This window comes from Sparus aurata, chromosome 12, assembly GCF_900880675.1.
Source record: "Sparus aurata chromosome 12, fSpaAur1.1, whole genome shotgun sequence".
Classification (NCBI taxonomy): Eukaryota; Metazoa; Chordata; class Actinopteri; order Spariformes; family Sparidae; genus Sparus; species Sparus aurata.
In genome coordinates, this window is record NC_044198.1 from 798,097 (window position 1) to 816,320 (window position 18,224).

Below are 18,224 nucleotides of genomic sequence, written 5' to 3' on the forward strand. Positions count from 1 at the left end.
TATAGGAATACATGCTTCCTATGGTCAATGCACTAGTATTAAATAACAAGTCAATAGTGGAAGAGCTAAAGAATGACATTCCAAATTATCAAAAGGAAAATGACAATGGAGAGGACACACCTGTTGTTTTGTGGGATGCCCTGAAGCAGTTATTAGAGGAAAACTTATTGCAAAGGCAGCAGAAATTTTAAAAACTAAAGAGGAAACTTATAAGAAGGAAAAGGAGACACTGCTCAAAATTTAAAAACAACATAAAACTGAGTTTTAAAAATGAGATTCTTCACCACTTCCAAAAATTAAAGAAATCAGGGATAATATAGATGGAATACTAGTTACAGAAATTGAAAAGAAAAAAGATTTCTAAAACAATCTTTCTACAAAGTGGGGCCAAAGGCAACCACATTATTGGCAAAAAGATAAAAAAAAAACAAAAAAACAACAAGCAGACAGGACAATTCCTAAGATAAGGGATATAAATACAAATCAGATAATCTATGAACCCAAGGAGATTGAAACTAAATTTATGAGCTACTGTAGCAACTATAGCCAGCCTGCGTCTGCTGACACAGACCAAATGAAAGCTTTTCTTGAGAAACTAGACTTGCCAGCAATTAGGAAAAATCAGAACGACCTCCTGACCTCACCCATTACAAAAGAAGAAATACAAAAGTCAGTAAATAAATTAAAGACAGGTAAACCTCCCAGGAGTGATGGCCTACCATCTGAGTGGTACAGAACATTCAGCAAACAACTTATACCATTACTTGAATTATCATTTAATTATACGCTTGAATATGGCAAAATCCCCCCATCCTGGAAGGAAGCAGTAATAACAGTGATCCCTAAGAAAAATTACAGCGAGACTTGTTCAGATTACAGACGTATATCAATACTCAATATAGATTAACTGTATACATCTATTAATTAAAAAAGATATGAGCACTTTATTAGTGACATTACTGTGAATGATCAGACAAGTATTATAAAGGGACTCCAAACCCAAGATAACATTAGGAGAACTCTACACATCATTGATCATATCAAAAATAAAAATATCAGTGCAGCCTTGGTAGGCCTGGATGCAGAAAATGCATTTGACAGTGTTAATTGGACTTTTCTATACTTGGTACTATACAATTCGGACTTAACGTCAAAGCCGTTGAATGTATTAAGACATATAACAGTCTACCAGGCAGGGTTGTTGCCTGTCGCCAACCCTGTTTGCAATTTTCAAAGAGCCTCTGGCTCAAGCAATCAGGCAGAATAAAGATCTTGGGAGAGAAGTACATACCATTGGGCTTTTTGCTGACAATGTGATCTGTTTTTTAGAGGACCCAGACACATGTATTCCCATATTAATCAACCAACTTGAAACGTTTGGTTTCTGCTAGGGATATAAGCTCACTCTGACTAAAACACAAATTTTAACTTTCAATTATTACCCCTCTTAACACATACAATTCAAATATAATTTGAATCGGAATGCAACAAAAATGGAATATCTTGGGGTCACCCTAACACGAAGAATCGACGAAATATACAAAGCCAATTACATCAAAGTCAATAAGGAAATTAAGAATGATATGGATACATGGGCTGTCCTTCCATTAGACATTGGTTCATGAATAGAGACCAGAAAAATGAATGTTCTCCCTCATATGGAATGGTCACAGACCAAGAATCAAATTTAAAACACTACGGATCGGGAAAGATAAGGGAGGCATGGCGCTGCCAAACCTTAAGGAATATTTTCATGCAGCACAAATTAGACCTGTAAATTGTTGGTGTTTAATTTAGAGCAATTTGTGCAAGGACGAGAAATTTACATTAAAAATGTGTTTTAATTTAGTACAAAAATATAGACTGGAGAAAGAGCTTAGACTACTTCGATGGATAGCCTATGATGGGCATTTCATCCCCAGTTCTCTTGACCAGACATTTAAACAATGGATTTCATGTGGAATAACAGCAATGTGTACAGTAATAAAAAACGGGAATTTCATTAGTTTCCAGGAGATTAAACAAAATATAGATTAAATAATCAGGACATTTCAGATATCTACAAATAAGGGACTATTTTGACAAAGAAATATTCTCCTGGGGAAAAAAGCAGGGAAATGTTAAAGAATTTGCCAACCTTTTATAGATCATTTTAAACAATCAATGTTTCTGTGAAGAAATAGAATGGTCATTTAGACGTAATAAGGACCTAAGGAACAGAGTTCTGCTGAGTCTCCCTGGTTCCTTGATGGCCCAGACACTCCACAATCATATTTGACCCCTCTCCTCCATCTTAAACTCAACATCCCTTTTCCTTTACCCACTGATCTTGACACCCCTGTACTCAGTGGCTTTCCGGGGAGCCCTATTTTCCAGTGTGCACCGCTACTAAACATGTCACACGCACATACGAAATGCGCAGCAACACGATCAATTGCAGGGTAACTGCGAAAAACATTCTACTGTTACTACTACAGACAGTTAATACTGTAATAGCATTTCAGAGAGGCTAAATAACAACATTATAAGGCTACTGCTTCAAAATCAAAGAATACATTTAATAATCAGAGCAAAAAAATAAATAAATACAAAATCACAAAATCAGCAGGGACAGTCAAAGTTGTTCTGCTTCTCATACACACTCCTTCAAGAATCACATGTGGTAAAACAATAAAGCTGAACATTTGTCAAACATCGTATAGCAAACTTAAGAAACTTTAGAAATAAAGAGACTTCTTGTGCGTGTATTATTATTATTTCCATTGCTGTTATCAAAAAGGGATGAGTGCAGCTTTAACAATTGTATAACAAGCAGTATTTAAGAAAAAGATCACTATTTATGCAAAATCTTTGGATATTACAGATACCCTCATTAATTTGCTTGGCCTATACATTTATTTTGTTGGGTGCTGTTACTTTCCTCAGTAGAACACCGGTAAAGCCCCAGCGGACCAGCCATCTCATTTCATCTTTTATTTTTTCTTCCAGCTGGGTTAAAGTCACATAAAGCACAGCTAATCATAACTCTACACTATGTTAAATAATCGCTGTTGTTAGTTTTATATAGCAGGCAGCTCCCGGTCGGTCAGAGCGCAGCAGAGCCCGGCCGTGACGGTGGTGACGGCAGCAGCAGTCACACCGAGGATCAACAGCTGAGGAGCGGCGGAGGCTCCGATCCTCCCCGCCGGACTTTAACGGCTTTTATCTTCGCGTCATAACGCTTTCGGTGCGTGTTCGGCCATTAAAAACAATAGGTTTACCTTATGTACAGAAAATCAAAATCTATGTGACACAAACATGAACAGTGTATTAGAGCTCCCCCTAAATGTCTCAAAGTAGGCTTTCAGGGGAGCTCAGGTCCTTTTCAGGGGAGCCGAGCTCCCCTTAGCTCCCCCGTAATTCGAACCATGCCTGTACTATTAATTTGTCCTCCGTGCTTGACCCCCCCTTTCCTTCATTTTCCACACTCAACCCTCCTTTCCTTTTTTAATCCATACTCGACCCTCCTTTTCTTCGTTCACCACACTCGACTGCCCTTTCTGTCATTCACCGTACTCGACCCCCTTTTCATTTAATCCTCTTACCTCTAAATTCAAATAAAACTACCTTTATGCTAAATGACAGCGTGGTCTTTGTTAGCAAATTTTATTAAAGGAGAGGGCAAAAGAAAGAATGATGAAGTGAAAGAGAGAAAAATTAGAGAAGTAGGAAGAAGCTAAACCCATGGAGTGAGACAAGAATGAAGGGAGCAACAGCTGAGTACAGGGAGAAGGCAGGTAGCAACCCTCAGCTTAGTTTTTGACAAGGGCCTTGACACGCTGTACGTAGAGAGGTCGAAGTGCAACAAGATGGCGACTATGTACGAAACGACGCCGCTGAGATCTATGTAACAATATAAGTGTTTGAAGTAAACAGCATTTGCTCATGATTCCAGCATCCCACCATTGTTTAGTAAACAACACAACATTCACTTCATTCAGTCCTTTGAGCCAGAGTGCCACTGCATCTAACTTACTATCTCGCAGTGATAGCAGTGATATGCGCGACAGTAAGTTGGAGGTTAGATGCCCCGGACTATGTGCTGAGACCCTATTTGTACTGTTGCTGAAGTTTGGTGCTGTTCTGAGCATTATTTGTGGCTTTTTGGTGGCGGTTTATATTTGGATCCATTTACTGCAGTGTATTGTTGTCGTGCGGTCGGTTCTGAGGTTGATAAAACTCCGTAAATTAGCGGTCTGTTAACTTGATTTCTCGAGAGGGAGTGTAACACAGTTTCACAGTGATTTAGACCATGGATTAAATTTACACCGGAATATCCCTTTAAGACTGCAGCGTCTGGAGCAGACCCTGGCCTGCACACAGAACAGATGAGAGGATTAAGATGCTAACTTCTAACTGTATGCTATACACACCATACCTGCACACAGGACACAGAACAGAGAGAGAGACAGTGTCTCCTGCATGTGGGCCTAAATAGACTTTTCAGTGGAGGTACTCAGACACACCTGCCCTCAATCAACACCTAACACAGCCATTGGCTCAAAGCAAAAGTGAGATCCTCTACCCCCCGAAATGGATTCTACACAATAATCCACCACGGAATGTCTTTGCATGGATATAGACTCACAGTTTGCTCCCTCTGGGTGGGGCACAGCATTGATACTGCCCTGGAATACTCCTTGCAAGAGTGCTGTGGTGATCTAAATAAACGCCCAGTCTTTTCAGCCAAACTCGACCAATTGCTATAACCTTTTCAGAGTATTTCCAATATTCACTGTACTTTACACAGTTTAGTCTGTGCAAATTCAAATTCTATCAAATTTAGTCAAATTTGCAAATTGATTTCTACTTTCATCAAGCTTGAATTGATTACAGCCAAAATACACAGTTTCTTTTAGATCTTGTCAAACTCAGACATAGCAAGGGCAGAAATAAATATTTTGCTCCTATCAGTCTTTGTTGTGTTGAGATCCTGTTCGTGACACCAATTTGTTGTGGAATTTTGACTTGCTTGACCATTGAGGAGAGATGAAGAAGATTCAGAGACACTGATGACCTAAGGAGGAACAAAATAACAGCACATTTGTCTGCACAGAGCAATGTCATGTTAATCCTCTTGAGTCTCTCCAATGTTCAGATTATATCTACAGCTTAGAAAGTATCCCTCCCATATATGGTTATTTGTTTAACAACAAAGAAGGGCAAAATTACTGCAGAGCTTCTCATCTCTGGCCCAGAGAGGAATTAAAAGAAAATTGGCAGAAGACAGCAAGTCTTCGGTCAGCTTTGGTTTGTCGGGGATCTGTTCTGTAGACATATCTAAAGCAGTTTCAAACTGCTAAGTTTGCAAAGACCATAAGTGATATAAACTCATACAGATGTCACTATGCCCTCATCCATACTTTATCGTTTATAAAGGGTACATATGACATCCTATCTTATGAGGTCAGAATGTTCTGGACCTTAGATTTTTCTCCAACAGATGTTCCAACAGGACAATGATCCTAAACAACATCAAAACTGATAAAGGAATGGCTAAATCAGGCTAGACTTGAGGTTTTGGAATAGCTTTCCCAAAGTCCTGACTTGAACTCAATCAGGTAGAGTGTTAAATAGATACTGTTATAAGTCACAGAAGTCAAAAGTTACCCGAATGTAACCTATAAAGCAGTTACAATTACTACAACTTTAAACATCTGCAGCAGTGCAACATGTGTGCGTAATGAGCACTATCTTTAATACATTAGTTACATTTTGTTAATCACACTTACACAATTTTACTAAAGTAAGGATTCGAATACAGGACCTTTCCCTGAAGTGGAGTATTTGCACAGTGTGGTTTTCCAGTATTCCTACTTTTACTTGAATAAAGGATCTGTATACTTCTCCCCCACTGTATGTAATTGCTGTTCTACTGGCATAAGATACATGAAAACGATTTGTCACTAGTGCTCCACTCACACAAACTTTGTCCCATCAGCATGTGTCACTTCTTGACTGGCATTTCCCACTTCTGACTTTAGTGTGTTGCTGCAGGGTGCCTTATACAAATGGAATGTTTTTGTGCTGTGCTCTCCTCCACTCCACTTTTCACCAGCAGGTAGTGTAAGAATGTTTATAAAGTTAATATTATAGTGGGATAGAATTTTTCATTGTTTATTATGTTAATCTTTTTTCTTTACTTTTTTTCTTTATATTGTAATTATTCAACAGCTGTCACTGATGTGATTTTTTTTCTGGTAGATATAAAAGCAATAGTTATCCCATAGTTGGTGTAGTTTACTTCAGACACTTTCCTTGGGTCTATACTTTTTCTGGCATAGTCTGTATTAACAATGGGGTTTTATTTTGAAGGTCCTGAGCTAAAGACCTCCAGAACAAGGACAACCCAACCTCTTCCAAGACCCCTCTCACTGAGCAGTGTAGCCTGTGAGTCTCCACCATTTAATTACTGCTCTTACAATGAAGCCGGATTTAAGTCTTCTTTTAACCATTTTAACTAGTGTTGAGGTCGCTCTCCCTCTGGAATATTGTCCGACGCATTGCCTGTGTGACTCGGACATATACAGCGTATCATGTTTCGGAGCTAAGTACATGCCAGTTTTCCATTCTAGCACAAGGGAGGTGTAAGTAACATTCTTTTAACACTGAAGTCAGCTTGTTACTTTCCATTGTATTAATACTGATAAGTCGCAAAACACATTATTTCTGTTTCAGGTGGCTTATTGGGACAAACCTTCCTTTTATTCCACAGAATGCCTTTGCCAACTTGGCCAACATTTCTCGCATGTAAGATTCTCCTTTTTTCCCTCTAGCAAACTATGACTGGCATACAAAAGTCAATGTCACTGACCAAGTAAAAATCTGGCTAAATCTGGCAGAGAATGCATTCCAAATTCTGACCAAGGCTGCAAAAGCCATGTTTTTTTAATAATAGAATATCTTTCTTTGTCAATCAATTTGACAGATTTGGGACAAAAAACTGCTTTGCAGAAACAAAAAGCCTCCTGTGTACATTTGCACAGTCAATGTTATCTCTTGCATTACATTTTCTGTCTGCTTCCGAATAAAATATCTGATTATAATAATCTAACATGGCAAATAAAATGATATACCTTGTGAAAAGCTCAGTTACCATAATATGAAGACCAGCATTTCCTCTTACATGAGGTTGTTAAATCACACATGACCAAGCTTGTGAAATTCCTGTTATGAGATGGGATTAATAACCTCTGTAATTGTAAATGTTGATTAAACAATCACACAATTGATCTTATCACTCTTCATTATTAGTGTGAATGGTGATTCAGGACTGTGGTGGTCTCTATAGTTAGGATTCTGACTTGTTCTTCTTTTGCTCATTTTTTTTTCACTTCTACTTCAGCAGGCTTTCAGCTACAGGAATCATTCAAATATCAAAATGTTCAGCTTTTTAAAAAACGTTTCTGCTTGTATTCTGATGCTACAGCCTTTACTACAACTTCCCTTACAACTACTGCTTCTGCTTCTATTGCTTCTGCTACTACAGCTCTGCTACTGCTACTACTAATACTACTACAATTACTGCGACTACTACTATTAGAATTGCTACTACTGCTAGTCACTACAACCTTTATTATTACCACTGACAGCTGGTAATAATAAAGAATTGCCTTTCAGTGTATTCAGTGAAGCAGTATAGCACTACTTTCACTGGCTGAGTAATGATATTTTAAATACTCAGATATTTTTTTATTTGATTATTGATAACACGTAGAGGCAATTCCTAATAAGTCCATCATTATTTAGCTATTTTCAACAGTAGCAATAGTATGGTGTTTGTGCGTAACGAGAGCAACCCAATACTGATTTCCAACTAATTCCCATTGTCAGTATTAGACCTGCAAGAGATGCACGTTTTCTGTTTTCTGTGTATATTTATTCAATGTAAGCTGTCATTCTCTAAAGTAGAATCTGCATTTTGACCTTCTCCTCAATTCCTAAACTTTTTGCTCAGTTCTTCAACCACTACTGAACATTTTTAAATCACAACCAGAAAGCTTTATTCTCAAGGCAGACATGTAGTTTTTATTGAACAAATTACATAGTTGTGAAGCTCTATAGAGGACCCTGATAATACTTCAGTATGTTAGCCATCCACTAATAGAGATGCTTTTATAGTAGAAGTGGTTTTAAGTTCAAACCCACCCTTAGACAAAAGTGGCAGCAGTGGCTCAAGTCGTAGAACATGTTGTCTACTAATCCTTGGGTTTGTGGTTCAGTCCCAGGCTTCTCCTGTAGATGTACTGGTGTTACACCCTGAAAGGGGAAATATCAGTGAAGATGCTCGGACACAATGTTACCTCTCTGGCAGAATCATTGAGAATCAAATTAATACAAAAGTATTAACCGAAGGTACAAAAGTTACGATCGTGATATGTACAAAAAAATACAGTATGCAAAAATACACAAATACTGCAAGTCTATGTTTCACTCTGATTGTCTTTAGTCTTTAAACAGGTAAACAAACAGGTAAATATATTCATATTTTTCAATTTCTTTTTAGCAGGTCAATCCAAATACAACAGGTAGGTAGACACAAAATGGTCAATGGATCAAACTCAGTTGTAAAGAGAATAACAGAGTGTCAAACACAATGTCATTAACTCACAAACACATCAGTAATTAACTACAAAAAACACATTTGCAGCATATTACTGTATGTGTTCCTTACCATTAAGCACATAATATGGGTTATTATTATGCTTAAAAGACATTTGCTCTGTGTCTTCCACCAAGAAAATGGAATTAAGCTAGCTGCTTACCAGCATACCAGTTAGGAATCAAAACATAAAAAAACCTTCTAAACCACTCAGCATGTTCATAAAAAAAACCACACAAAACAATTTAGCAATCATATTCCGAAATTCACGAGCATAGATAATCATTTCATACCCAAAATGGGGAAATATCAATAAAGATGCTTGGACACAATGTTTCCTCTCTGGCAGCTTCACTGAAGATGAAGTATCATGGCAGAGAGCTCTATCTGCGCGCCTGCCCTGTAGGCGTGACTAGTCAATCACTATCGTCTCTCATAAAGTGCAGCAGGTAGATCACAGATTAGCTCATCTGACGGGTAGGTATATTTACATTCTTTGTAAATAAGTTTGTCACTTTTTTACCCTCTTCATGGGATTTAAATGTTTCAGTCTTTTTTTGCAATTTTTTGCAGTCTTTCATGAATTTGAAGTTATGACTTATGAAAGTACTTTTTTAGCTAAACTTTTTATCAATGACTTCTCTCATCACTGTATCTGTTATTAATGACTGATTTTATTGACTGTTTTCAAACTGTTTTAATGACCTTTCACTGTCTTATGAGCTTGTATACAATCAGTCTATCACACACTCCACTACAAAATTTGATGTCACCCTGACATCATAACCTTTATGAATTAAGGGTTCTCATTTGGCTATATTCTAGTTGGCTTAACTGTATCTTGGAGTTGATTGCCATGTAGTGACTGTTCTTAGTGGTAGTGTCCATACATATCTCTCTTAAGTTAAGCAGTCTTGCTGACAGCCCAAATGTGTTTTATACCTTGCATGAGTATGGGTTGGTAAACTTGGAATGGATTTGTCTGGCTGAACTTCTCTATATTATATATGGGCTGGCACTGGAACAGCATTTCATTTGCATGTGCTGCACTGTAGCATGCTTGGGCCCCAAGTTGGCCATAAGTAAACATTTTAGAGGCCCGTCTCTCTCTCCTTGGTAAGTCTGTCATTTTCAGATAGGTCTGGAGGCAGGGTTACAAGAACCTCATCCTGTGCTTCTTCAACTGGTTGAATGCTTTCACCCAGATCACAACCTCCTGTGGTATCTCAGACTCATTTACGTATCTTACTGGCCTTTCTTCAATCACTGGCACTTCAGCGTTCAACGCTGGTGACTCTCTGTCACTGACCTCTTGTGTATCGGCATACGCAATGTTTCATGTCAACCATGGGTACTGAGGCTGTACAACTGGATTGTGGTAGTACCTACATTCATCCAGCAACATGCTGTGTCTTGTTTACTGTTTTTCTGTGAAGAATGCCATGTCCATTGACATTAAGTCTTTCTCATTCACACAGTAGGCTCTTGCTTTGCCAACTGAGAGCATTAAGTTCATGTCCTGATGGCTTGTTGCATTTCAGTTTGCACTGCATTACAGGACCAATGTTCTTGTCATCTTGCTTTGCTTGTCTGACCTTAGCGTCCGAGAATGGATTTCACATTTCCTCCCTCACAGCTGTACATTGGAGAGGAGCAAAGCACTGGACGACCCGAGGTGAGCTGGAGTCTTGAGTCTCAGGAGCTTAGGTTGTCTCTGCCACATGCTCTGGTGCCACTTCAGTACACCGTCTCATCATCTCCTCAGTTTTCACAAGCATTTGTGACTGTAGGCATCCATGTTATCTTTGCCTGGACGATATCGGATAGTAAAATGAAAGTCTTCAAGTTCCGCAACCCATCTGCATCCGGTTGCATTGAGTTTGGCACTTGATAGGACATGTGAGAGGATTATTATCACTGAGTACAGTGAGAGTAGGCGTATTATACAAGTAATCTCAGAATGTCCTGTGATTGCCCACTTTAAAGCGAGAAATACCAATTTTCTTGAGTGGAGATGGTAATTCTGTTCAATGCCAGTCAGGGTTCAGGAGCCATAGGCTATCACACTGAGTTTGTCACCTTTGTTGCTATAGAACAGCCCTGAGACCTTAGTTTGAGGCTTCTGTGTGGTGGATGAATAGCTGTGAAAAATCCCAAAGAACCCAAGGCCTGGTGGCTCAACCAGACAATCTTTTAGCCACTCCAGGATGCGATGATGTTCCTCATTTCACAAAACCTTTTTTTGTTTGTGTGATGGCACCCCTTTGCCTTTCCCTGTAACCCCTTCCCTGCAATGCGGGAAAACTCTGCATGTACTGCGTGTAGTACCCTAACAAGCCCACGATAGCTCGTAGCTCTCCGTTGTTGCTTGGTGTCTTATCTTTGTTCTCACAGGGATGGTGTCAGCTGGATCTATTTTGCGTTATTCGGCTCAAACAATTCTTCCCACGTAGCGGATTTCATGCATAAGTAGTTAACATTTGCTTGGCTTTAACTTGATCCAGTACTTTCTAAGCAGCTGGAGAACTTTTCTGACATATTTTACTTGATCTCCAAATGATTGACTGTACACCAGTGTATCATCCAGATAGGGCACGCAGATGTTGTCTTGCACATCTTCCAAGCACTCCTCCATACACCGTTTAAAGGCGGCAGGTGCGTTCGTCAGCCCAAATGGAATCCTTATCCATTCATGCAGGCTACATGGAGTCTAGGGTTGGAATTTCGTCATTTTAGGGGCAAGGTCATTTGGCCTTCACTTTTTTTTTTAGGGGCACAAAGGCCACATGACAGGGCACAAAGGCCATTGAGTAAAATTTGATGATTTCCAGAAATGCTCGCGGCTCGAGTCAGAGCAGGATAGCGCAAACAGCCAGTTATTTCAGAATGTGAAATAACATACACGATGTTGCCGGAAACACCCGCGAGCCGCAGGTTTGCGAGCTAGTGCTACATTGAGTCAGCTGTGTTTCCGGCATCGAGGCTCGCAAGCTAGCCCGCAAGCCGATGAGGGACACACTCGTAGCTAGTAGCTCGTAGCAAGCAGAGGATGGGGGGGGGGCTGCTAAAAACAAAGGCATGGTACTCAAATGATACATAGCTGTTAAAAAGGCTTCATTTGATAACATGTTGTTTCTAGTGATTGATGCAGTTCCGCCTCCTTTTTGGCCCCCTCTAGTAGAAAATAAAAAGTAAAAATTTGGTGGGGAAGCCTCAGTGAGAACAACAGGTGCATCAGTGCCAAGCCAAGGCTCTGTAAGGAGAATGCTGTCTAAGGGCGTTTTCACACCTGCCGTGTTTAGTTCGGTTGAATCAAACCCTGGAGCGTTTACTCCCTTGGTGCAGTTTGTTTGGGAAGGTGTGAACACATCAATCGCACTCAGGTGCGGACCAAAACAACCGGACCAAGACCTTGTGGAAGAGGTGGTCTCGGTCAGGTTTCAAACAAAGTCTGGTACGGTTTGTTTGTGGTGAGAACATGATCCAACCTCGATCCGACCCAACTGTAGGAAGCATCAGTGCTTAACCCCGAATTTCCACTGGATACGTGTCTGCTGCGTTACGGCCCGATCAGGTGTTTTGCTCTGCCGTCCGCCATCCGGTAACCCCCATCGGTTGCGTTTTTAATCGGACACTGCGCAGTATGGTAGACAGCTGGTGTCGCCAGGCCGAGGAGTTCCCGCGATAATCACATGATCACTCATGACCTCAGTTATAGGTCTGTGTTATAAAAACAACAACAGGAAGTGTTCCCGACCGAAGGATTAGCATAAGAGCTTGTGTTTGTCTCTTTTTTGAGATTTGTGTGCTGGTGTCAACACGGAGAATTTTATTTTGAAAAGTAACCGGATGTCATCGTGTTGTTGTTTCAGTGCTTGACTTCCTGTCTGTTCGGTGCTAAATTCAGCTGAATTGCTGCCTCGTTTTCGAAATTCAGACCAATTAGAGAGCAGTTTCCTCGCACATCACACATTTTGGTCCGCTTGTTGCTGCATGTGAACACAAACCAAACTCGATATGCAACATTGTAAGAAGTTGGTGCCTGATTCGGAAAAAAGGATTTGTTTAAAAGAGAGTGCACGTTCAGCACAACCATTTTAATGTTTGTGCTGAACGTGCACAAATCACTTCTTTCCAAAGGAATGTTAAAAACACAGTTTGATCGAAAACAGTCCTGGGTCTAATTAGTTTTTGTGAAATTCTGGTTTTGATTGTGTGGATATTGTCCTGTGCCTCAGGGGCAACTGAACGGGGGGCGTGTATAGTGTAGGAAGGGGAGGGTGAAGGTGAGTGAGGGGCAGAGGGTCCGTGTGCATGTGTATCAACAGTGAGTCAGGAGGTGGGTGTGGTGCAGGAACGGACAGTCAGGTCAGTGTTGACAGATAAAAGCCGTGATCCCTCCTGGTCGTCCAGTTTAATAAGTTGAGGCCTGTTTAAAAACGCTGCAAAATTGTCAACGAATGGGAAACTTTTTGTCAGGCAGTACCACTTCAGCCACAGGTGTAGCTGATGCAGGCGGCTGGTGGTGATGTCACCATACTGAGGTGGGGGAGTGTCCAGCAGGCGATCCACGAGGGAGACGAAATCCTGTTTGAATACCTCCGACTGTTGATTTTTGTGGTCGTTGATGCCGGCCTCCAGGACCAGCGTCGAGGCCGAGTTGTGCTGTGCACTCAGCTGGAGGGCAGAGGATGCCACCTTCTTGACGTGGGCTCCAGGGTGGCAGAAGGTCCGGCCACCGTGCGCTGCCACGTGCCTGACCATGGAGGTCCCGACAACCAGCACAGGTGGGCCGCTCCACTGGCTGCCTGGAGGTGCGGTGGAGGCGGGATGGAGCATGAGGTTCGGGTTGGTGGCGCCTGGCCAAGATGGAGGGGAGGGATCGATGTCTTGGGCTTGGCTCCCTGGCGTTGCCAGTGGGACTCAGCTAGTGCTGGTGCCGGAGTTTCGTTGGTGATAGAGCCGGTCCACGGCAAGGTGGTGTTGTCCGTGGTCGTCATGCTCCGTTCACCAGCGCCGGATGTTCACAGGTGTTAGATCAGCTTTGCCTGGGTCGTGGCGACAGTGGAGAAGTCGATAAGGATTTTGTCCTTCTCCTTGAGGTCAGCCTTCAGACCAATGACGCTGTCCCTCAGTTTTGAAAGGGTGGGGAGGCAGGACTCTGTCCTGCACTCGGGGGATCAGCTGTCTCTCAGGGTGGGGCTTTCTGTTTAGTTCTTGGTAATCTATACGGAGTCAAAGGCTTCCATCCTTTTTGATTACACAAACCAGTGAGGCATAAAATAAGTTGGATTTCTTTAGCCATCCCTGTGCAATAAAATTTTGCAGATCTGTCATATCAGTCTTTCATCTTTTTATATAGTGGCTTCGGCACAGACAGGGAAGCATGTCCCGTACCACTGCTCTTTCTGGCCTACTCAGATGACTCAAGTTGATTGGTGGGTTCCATGGAGCGTCAGTAACTTGCTCACTCTCTTCACTCACTCGGTTCACAGACACTTGAGGGTGGCGATCAGATTTCTCAAGAACAGTAGCTGGATACACATCCTGAGTCTGCTGCAAGGTAAGGCAAGGCAAGGCAAGGCAAGTTTATTTGTATAGCACAATTCAGACACAAGGCAACTCAAAGTGCTTTACAGGCACACACAAATTACATTAAAAGACATAAAAATTTCATTTAAAAGACATTAAAAATTGCATTAAAAAATTTTAAAATAGCATTTTAGACCAGTAAAAACATTAAGAAACAAACATCATGTAGGATAGTATGTGGGCCTGACATGGGCAGCACCATAAATATATAATGTAGGAGACACTGCTCACACACTACTTTGATATATATATGATAATTAATCACTGGTAATTAATTTTACACTCGTAAATGGGGCACCACCTCCGTGTTTAGATATTGGAATAATCCGGAGGACATTATTCCAAACACCTAACTGTACCAGTTGGCTTGGACGGTTAGAGTCCATTCAAAATCAATTTATTCAGTCTCAATATTCTGAAGTAGTGACTTCTTTGCATGTATCCATCGGTTCTCCACATTAAAATTAAGTTCCAGACAAAGACAAACGATTATATACATGTTTATTGACTAAATAATTTGGGGTAAAATAAATGACATGACAATTTTAGATGAACAACAGATAACAGAGAAGGTAAAGACTGTAATAAGGAAATTAATAACTTTGTGTGACCGTAGGTAGATGGTAAAGTTAACGGGTCAGGATATATATATTAAATATTACAGGAGTAATTTTTAATACTATGAGACCCTAATCTTAATTCTCTTAAGTTCATAAGATAGAAGTTAGAACTTAGACAGAAGTCAGAACTTTGACAAAAGTCAGAACTTTAGACACCACTCGTTCTCACGTGTGTGGATCCAGCTGCATGAAGACGTGTAGCCGGTTTTGTCTGGGAGTCAGGAGGCACTGAAGTTTGGTGTTCTTGAGAGTTCTGGGTTGGACTACGGCACGGCACGTCGGTCCAGTAGCCAGAGGGAAGGCCGGTACTCTGTTGAGGAACTCTTGGTCCGAAGGCCCAGCGGGGTTTCCGCCTTGGGAGCGCTGGGGGCAGAGTCGGTCTCGGCTGGGAGCACACAAAGTCTCTTTTTGTTGGAGACTCCTTGCAAGGCTTGCAACGTTCTTGAAGAATTATAACCTGATTAAGACATGAAACAATAAAGTGTACAACATATTACAGTAAAGTACACAATACACAATAGGACCAAGGACTTATACATATTCCTTGTAGTTCTATCTTAACAAAACATATCAGACATTTAACTGGTAAATAACACAAGTATTACACAAGGAATGATGATCTCCAAGTCTCTCCTCCATTGACAAAAGGGAGGGGTGGTTTCTGTTGACCTCAAACTAATAAACTTCATTTGGGCTTGACAATTACATGGGAAAGATCTATTGTATGACCTTCTTACGCTATTTTTGAATCTGCTAAAATTAAGAAGTTGGAATTGTAGTTTATTAGTTATTTAGGACTTATTTGAATTTGGGTGAGGATAGACTGCAAGGGGGATTGGTATGTCAGACCCAGGAACAACAATGGTCGTAAATAACAGTTGGACATGTGAGGAGAAGAACACACAGATTAGATTTCCCATTAAGCCTTCCCCCACTGGAGAATGTTCCAGAGGGAGAGAGACGTAGATTAGTAAGACATCTTAAATCACCCCATCTATGTTAGAAAGCAGTCCTCCTTCCTTTTGGTGTGGAGAAAGAAAACACTATCGGGCTTGACCTTGTTTGACCTTAGGAAAAGGGGTTCATCTTCTTTGGAGGAAGGGGAACAGACCAGATGTGCTTAGTCGTTGTAAATTACTAAAAGAAGGTCTCTGGTGATCTGTTTATTGCAAGAAAAACAACATCTTCCCACTCGTGGAGAGGAGAGGATTTGCCAGGCCAGAATATGGGGGGGCTTTCAGTCCCATATGCTGGAAAAAGGAGTCGATTTGGGTTAAAGGTAATCATGGCCGAAATGAGACCACTTTAAGATGCAGAGACAAAGGCTTGTGTTCCTACAATCAAAACAAGTAGGCTAAAATAGAAAAGCTTTAAAAGAAACAGGACTGTAGAGTCAGAGTCATAATGCAGTTCAAAGACTTGAATTGCTTCAGTTAAAAGCAGTGGCAAAAAGAAATGTTTTAAGTCTTGATTTAAAAGAGGTGAGTGTTGGAGCAGACCTGCAATTTTCAGGGAGTTTGTTCCAAATATGTGGCGCATAGTAACTGAAAGCTGCTTCTCCATGTTTACTTCTGACTCTGGGGACTGAAAGCAGACCTGATGATCTCAGAGGTCTGGATGGTTCATAACGTGGCAGCAGATCAGAAATGTATTTTGGCCCGAAACCATAGAAATCTATTCTTTGATAGACAGGAAGCCAGTGTAAAGATCTAAGAATTGGAGTGATGTGATCTACTTTTTTGATTCTTGTGAGGACTCGAGCAGCAGCGTTCTGAATCAGCTGCAACTGTCTGATGGAGTTTTTAGGGAGTCCTGTAAGGACACCATTACAGTAGTCGAGTCTGCTGAAGATAAATGCGTGAACAAGTTTCTCCAAATCCTGCCGAGACATAAGCCCTCTTATCCTGGATATATTCTTAAGGTGATAGTAGGCTGACTTTGTAACTGTCTTAATATGGCTGCTGAAATTCATGTCTGAGTCCATAATTACACTGAGGTTTCTGGCTTGGTCTGTAGTTTTCAACATTACAGACTGTAGCTGAGCAGAGACTTTAAGTCGTTCTTCCTTGGATCCAAAAACAATTATTTCAGTCTTATCTTTGTTTAACTGAAGAAAACTCTGACACATCCAATCGTTGATTTGTTCAATGCATCTACTCAGGGTATGTATGGGATTATAGTCCCCTGGTGATATGGTTATATACATTTGTGTGTCATCTGCATAACTATGGTAGCAAATTTAATTGTTTTTTTCATTATCTGAGCTAGAGGGAGCATGTAAATGTTGAATAGTAGAGGCCCCAGAATGGAGCCCTGGGGTACTCCGCTTGTCATTTTCATCCGTTCAGATGTGTAATCACCAATAGACACAAAGTAATCTCTCTCATTTAGATAAGATTTAAACCACTTTAGTGTTGTACCAGAGAGTCCAACCCAGTTTTCCAGTTGGTCCAGTAGTATATTATGGCCGACTGTGTAAAACGCAGCACTGAGATCCAGTAATACTGAGACTGAGATTTTTCCGCTGTCTGTGTTTGAATGAATGTCGTTGAGGACCTTAACAAGAGCCGTCTCAGTGCTGTAATGTGGTCGAAATCCTGATTGGAAAACATCAAAACAGCCATTTATTATGACTGCCTTGACTTTTTTTATTCTAAATTAAAAATGTAAACTCTCTCTTTATAAATGTCAAAATGAACCTGGAGATTTGTTTTTCGCCACCTGCACTCAGCTTTTCGACATTCCCTTTTTTCCATCTTGACTAGCGTGCCGTTTCTCCAAGGAGATTTTTTTTCTTACCAGAGACCACCTTCACTTTAGTAGATGGTAATGGTATTCATGACATTTGTAATTTTGGAATTGAAATGAAGGACAAGGTCATTGACAGAGAACCTAGAGGGGTGGTGAGGAAGAGAGAGCATCAATGAATATGTCACCAGTGTTTTCAGTGATGTATCGCTTTGAGACAACCTTAGTTTGAACATTTGTGTACACATTTATATCACTCTCAAAGAAAACACAGTAATGGTCAGAGAGAGCGACATCAGATACCAGAACCTTAGAAATGTTCAGACCCTTTGAGATAACTAAGTCCAGGATGTGGCCCCTGTTGTGTGTGGGTTCTGTCACATGCTGAGTGAGTCCAAAGTTATCAAGGACACAGCACAGTTCTTTAGTCCATCTGTCCTCAGGCTTGTCGACATGGATGTTAATGTCACCAACAATTAACACACAATCAAAGTCAGTGCAGATAAGAAACAGTAACTCAACAAGGTCATCAAAGAAATACAAACAGTATTTAGGTGGCCTGGAGATGTTTAGAAATGTAGCTTGAGAAAATGAGTTTACCTGAAGAGCAACATATTCAAAAG

General features: G+C 40.7%; 1 protein-coding gene across 2 annotated transcripts in view; it reads left to right on the forward strand.

The window, feature by feature from the left end:
* Window positions 1-5,617: 5,617 nt before the first annotated feature.
* LOC115593358 (thyrotropin receptor-like) overlaps window positions 5,618-18,224 on the forward strand; it is a 32,039-nt gene continuing 19,432 nt past the window's right edge. For both annotated transcript variants that reach the window (XM_030436874.1, XM_030436875.1), the window contains exons 1-3: window positions 5,618-6,100; window positions 6,355-6,626; window positions 6,718-6,789. In XM_030436874.1, the coding sequence (XP_030292734.1) occupies window positions 6,463-6,626; window positions 6,718-6,789 (236 nt within the window). In that variant the 5' untranslated portion in view covers window positions 5,618-6,100; window positions 6,355-6,462. The remainder of the gene's footprint in view (window positions 6,101-6,354; window positions 6,627-6,717; window positions 6,790-18,224) is intronic.